The sequence below is a fragment of the Berghia stephanieae genome, chromosome 4, assembly GCF_034508935.2.
Source record: "Berghia stephanieae isolate SIO BIC M18660-M18661 chromosome 4, UCSD_Bste_1.3, whole genome shotgun sequence".
In the NCBI taxonomy this organism is placed as follows: Eukaryota; Metazoa; Mollusca; class Gastropoda; order Nudibranchia; family Aeolidiidae; genus Berghia; species Berghia stephanieae.
The window spans coordinates 16,413,666-16,419,665 of NC_088363.1; the positions used below are offsets into that span (position 1 = coordinate 16,413,666).

Consider the following 6,000-nt stretch of genomic DNA (forward strand, 5'->3'; position numbering starts at 1 on the left):
AATAAGCTTGGGAGGGCGGGGGTGCGCAAAACTTCTTGTAAAAATAGAGGGGGGGGGGGGGGGGGGCATTTATATGATACAGTAGAGTAAGTGACAATTTCTTACTTTTACAGGAGGGCCAAAAAAAACAAAAAAACTACAAGAGTTTACACTCAGCGTTTAGAGAAAAAAATACGGTGCAGGGTTTTTGTAATATCGAATTTAATAAGAGTACAAGTTTTATCTTTTGACAAAATAACGCATTGAAATCTCTGTGTGAAATTTAGCAAAGAAAATAAACGATTTTTTGATTTTGTCTTTTACTGGAATTTTGATCTCAGCCATATATATACGGCCATATCATAGTTTGTCCCCTTTATTGATGCTATGAGATCTTGTTGTGTGAAACTTGCCTTCGGACTGGAAGGTCAAAGGGTTCGAGTCGTGCTCTGAGCGGTTGTGTCCTTGGAGAAGACTCTTTATTAATGTTCTCTTACCGTACTCTGGATGTAAAATGAGTACCTGGCTTTAACATAAATGTCTCTATCTGACAACAAAAAAAGTAAAACGCTTGTACACACCTAACATAAACAATTGTTACATTTTATTAGTTGAAAGCCAGAGGCGTAGCTCCTGTGTTTCGTCCTACATGTTAAGTGTTACATAAGATTTACATAAATTTAAACAATATATTAAGATAGAGCTTGTGCCTGCGATTTCCAAGATCAAATGTGTGTCAGAAAAAGTTGCAACTTACAATTCAAGACTGAAAAATATATTTGACAAACACTCCCCCCGATAAATTAAAAACGATAACCATTAGACCTATTAATGGCTCTTGGTATACGGAGGCAGTCCGTGTTCAGAAGCGGATCGTAAGAAAACTGGAAAGAAGGTGGAGAAAAATTAAGAAAAGTAAAATGAAACAAGGAAAGAACTGCAAAGATCTGGAAGAGGAGAATGTTAGCAAAGAACAATACGTTATTGCAAGAAAAAAATTGAACAATCAAATCAAAGCGGCAAAGACAAATAGTCTGAAGGAGGAAATAGAAAACAATAAAAACAACAAAAAGGAGCTTTACAAAATAATAAACAGACTTACCTCTCCTGAATCAGAAACACTACCAGATTACAAAAATGCAAATGAGCTCGCTGAAAATTTTAATACTTATTTTGACGACAAGATTGCCAACATCAGAAAACAACTTGACCAACATGAATCTGCACAGCCTGAAAAATCCAAAGCAGCAGATAAAGAAAAGAACCACATTCTGGATAAATGGTCTGTCACCACACTACAAGACATCAAAGATGTATTCAAACTACTGCCGAAGAAGACATGCCGGCTTGACCCTATCCCCACATGGCTTCTAAAGGATTGTGTAGAAGAGCTGGCGCCGGTGATTCTCGACATTGTTCACTCGTAGTCTTCACACCTCGACAGTTACAGCATGCCTTAAGAAAGCAATTGTGCGCCCTTTGTTGAAAAAGCCTTCATTGGACAAAAATAGTTATAAAAACTTCAAGCCTGTGTCTAATTTAAGTACGTTATCTAAAATAATATAAAAAACGGGTATGCTCTAAATTGAAAACCTTTTTAGATGAGAGCAACTTTCGATCAATGGTACAGTCTGCTTATCGCAAGGGACACTGCACTGCGTCTGCTTTGATCAAAGTGCACAATGATCTTGTTAATTATGTTGCTGATAAGAAGACGGCAGTGCTCATACTGCTTGATTTAAGTGCCGCATTCGATACCATTGATCGGAAGTTGCTCTTAAACAGACTTCAAACCGATTTTAATATTCAAAATGATGTTTTGGACTGGTTTGAATCTTATCTTTCTGACCGCACACAGTGTGTTGCCATTCTCTTTCTGATATTAGTGTTCTGCAGTTTGGGGTACCCCAGGGTTCTTTCCTGGGGCCCATTTTATATACCTTGTATACAACACCCATAAATGTTATAATCTCGGCGTATGAGTTGAATTTTCACTTGTATGCCGATGATACTCAAATTTATTTCCCTGTTACTAACGATACGAGAGTGAACATTGTATCTCGAGTGGAAACGTGCGTGAAAGACATAAAAGATTGGATGGTTTTAAATAAATTAAAGTTAAATGAGGATAAAACGGAAATAATAAGTTTTTATGAAAATAACCGGAAAAGAACAGAAATAGAATCATTGAGCATTGCTGGTAGTCAAATTAAGATTGTAAATGGTGGAAATGTCAGGAATTTAGGTACATATTTAGATTCACGATTGTGTATGGACGCTCATGTTAGTAAAGTTGCTCAGATTTGTCATCTTCATCTCCATAAAATTTATAGAATTAGACATCTTTTGGATACTGAGACTGTCAAAACAGTAATGACATCATTTGTACTTAACCGAATAGATTACTGTAAAGCTCTGTTACAATCGTCACCAAAATACATAATTAGACAGCTTCAGAAAGTGGAAAATAGAGCTGCTAGAATGGTGACTGGTTGTGGGGTGGAAGAGCATGTAACGCCGATTTTAATATATTTGCTTTGGCTCCCTGTTAACAGCCGAATTATGTTCAAAACTATATGCTATGCTTTTAAATGTTTTAATAAGACAGCTCCTGTATACCTACAAAATATGGTTAATCTCTATGTGCCGGAGAGAGAACTTAGATCCAGTGGTCAAGATCTCGCTGTAGATCGTCTTTCAGTGAGAGATCTTTTAGCCAGTCGGCACCCGTCTTATGGAACCAACTGCCTTCATTCCTCAAAAAATGTCCAACATTTGAAAACTTTAAAAAGAAACTTAAAACACATCTCTTTAGAAAATCATTTGATGTTTAACATTTCTATTAGGCCTACATGTTATAGATATCCTAAATGTTCATCTTGTAGCACAATGCGTGGTAACTAAATTACAAATTGATGAATGCTATTCCAATATGATAGATTTTATGCTTAAATTATCAGTTTATTGTTGTGTTTTATTTGCATTGTAAAGCGCCTCTGAGCACATTGTGGATCTAGGCGCTATATAAATTCATTCATTCATTCATTCAAGTGTTGCTGTTGGCTAGGGAACCTTTGTAAAGCTCTTTTAACATGTTTGGTGGATATTGCGCTATACAAATGGTCCAGTATTTTTTCACGTCGCTGGTCTGATGTAAACTGTATTATGTCCATTAAACGTTATGGTAATCAAAAATTTGAACGCATTCACGCTCTCTTTAAAATAACAGTACTAGGAACGAGTTATTGAAGACACAAAAAATACAAAAATTATTATTGTTTAGTCCGACGTGTACAGATATGCAAGTCTGACATCCGAAGGCAATTATGGGCCTAGTTTAACATTATTGTAATGGATAATATTTGGTGTCATTTGATGAGATTTCCATTAGAACAATGAGCCCGTAATAAATTTGGTTATCAAGCCTATAAATAAGTGCATGTCGGTTTAGTCAATACTGATTTAATATTTATGATAAATTTAGTCCAAACAAATCTTGAATTCAAGTAAAAATTTCATGAAATAATTCTGAGCTAAAACAAGAAACATTTCGTGTAAAAACATTTAGAAAATTAAGCTGTTTTTTGTTTTGTTTTTAATTTTGCGTTTCTCTATTGAATTGGTTTCAGCAGGTTGTAAAAAACCAATGGTCAAAGAATTGGAATTACCCAAAGACCGCTGTCATCATCTGTTTACAAGGGAGAATGAGGAGACCCGTGATTTTTGTTCCGACTGGGCGACGATTCCTAGAAGGAATGTGAAGAATCGTTGCCATGCAATATTTCAATACACTCCACCGTCATCAGATTCATCTTTAGAGGAGATGTCCGCGTTTTATCCTCTTGGGGGGTAATGATTATGAATCATCATAACCATATTCATGAACGTCTTCATCATCATCATCATCATCATCATCATCATCATCATCATCATCATCATCATCATCATCATCATCATCGTCAACATCATCATCATCATTATCGTCATCATCATCATCATCATCATCATTATCATTATCGTCGTCGTCGTCGTCATCATCATCATCATCATCATCATCATCATCATCATCAATATGACTCTCGTCATTGATACTTACCTTCCCGGAGTTCCGTCTCCCTATAGATGTTGAATATCATGAAACGCCATTCTTCATGCTCAAGGGCCATTTCCGAGCAGTCGATTATCTATTTTCCAGTTGTTACCTCCACATTTCCTATCCAGGACGTCCTTGGTTTGATCCGTGCCTTTCTACCAGCTACTTTTCCCTCAAGCACTGAATTTTGGATGATGTTGTGTCTCCGAACATGTCCATAACAGTTCAGTTTTCTCATTTTAACTTCTGCCAACTGTTTTCTGGACCTTTGGCCTTCATCAATAAGAACCAGAATGTTTGATTTCTTTCTGGTCCATGGTACTCTCAGAATTCTGCGGTATAGCCACATCTCAAAAGCATCCATTTTTCTCAATGATAGCAACCTCATATTTTCTTGTATTATTATTTTATTGTTATTATTATTATTTATTATTATTATTATTATTATTATTATTATTATTATTATTATTATTATTATTATTATTATTATTATTATTATTATTATTATTATTATTATTATTATTATTATTACCATTATGAATTTTATCATTTATCATCTATGTCATCATAATTATTATTATTATTATCATCATCATCATCACCATCATTATTAATATCATTATCTCTCCCATTGTCCATACCTCTAACTTCCACGTTCTACTCTTCGACATCAGCAATATACATGTTGATTCAAAAGTCCTAAGACGGTTTGTATGTTGAATTGTGAAAAACCTGAATTGAGGTTTGAAAAAACAAACAAACGGTTTATAATATTATTTATAAAAATTTGGAATTTCGATTGAAACCATAGCTAACTATAATTAACTTTGCTAATGTTATGAAAAAATCACCATATCTTATCCAGTGTAATTTGGGGACGGTGACGCAAACTTTCCCATACTCGATCTACTTGTATCACAGACTGTCGTGGTTTAAAAAATGTTAATAGCTAATGAAACATTCATGTTTTCAACGAGTGGTTTCCGATAAGTTCAGCACAAACTTAAGGAATTTTTGGAATGTGATGTAACGAGACTCACAAGAAATAATTGTTTTATGTGCGATAAAAAAATCAACATGTTATCATCCTTTCTCTTTCATATAAAACACAATAATCGATAATCGTATCCACATGTTGAATCAATGGTTACTGCCTCAACTTAATGACAATTATACAAACTTTATAGTTCAACTAAAATGAACTCACCACAATGGCATTTCATGATTCGACGATAAGTGAAAAATAAACTCTCACAACGGACAGACTGGCATGAATGATGCCATCCATTCGTACGCGAGCCCCCAAGATTTCCTGACATAACTAACCCCTTGTGATTTTTTTAATTGGGGATTTGTATCACCCACAATTTACAGACATCAATAGATGATCTGAAAAGGAGAATCAAAAATACAACTGAATATGTAGCACAAGTGAAGATAGATGATGGAAGTGTTGACGTCACCGTCTCCAAACTATACGAGATAGACATTGATGAGTAAAATAGGCCGTGTAGATGTGCCAAATGAAAACAGAATAGAAAGTCACGGAATCAGTGCCAAACTCAGGGTCCAATTGAAACGACACCCTCCGCCTGGCCGAGAAAGAGAGAGAGAGAGAGAGAGAGAGAGAGAGAGAGAGAGAGAGAGAGAGAGAGAGAGAGAGAGGGAAGGAGGACAGCGAGGGGGTCGCACATCCGACTGAGTTATCCAGCCACACTAAGTATTTGGCTTTCAAACAGTATAGAGAGTTCGCGGGGTTTGTTAGCCAGTCTCGTTGTGTTCCCCCACAGCAGTCTAGAGTAGAGGGGCGCATAATTGGTACTAAGTTTGAAAGACATTTTGTGTGTGTGTGGCTGGATAGCTCAGTCGGTTGAGCGACAGCTCTCTCTCTCTCTCTCTCTCTCTCTCTCTCTCTCTCTCTTTCTCTC

The 6,000-nt window shown here is 35.9% G+C and overlaps 1 protein-coding gene across 1 annotated transcript in view; it reads left to right on the plus strand.

The window, feature by feature from the left end:
- The window catches only part of LOC144971708 (polycystin family receptor for egg jelly-like), a 34,136-nt gene that overhangs the window by 16,702 nt on the left and 11,434 nt on the right, over window positions 1-6,000 (plus strand). The window contains exon 8 of the mRNA XM_078912783.1: window positions 3,609-3,828. Coding sequence (XP_078768909.1) covers window positions 3,609-3,828 — 220 coding nt within the window. The remainder of the gene's footprint in view (window positions 1-3,608; window positions 3,829-6,000) is intronic.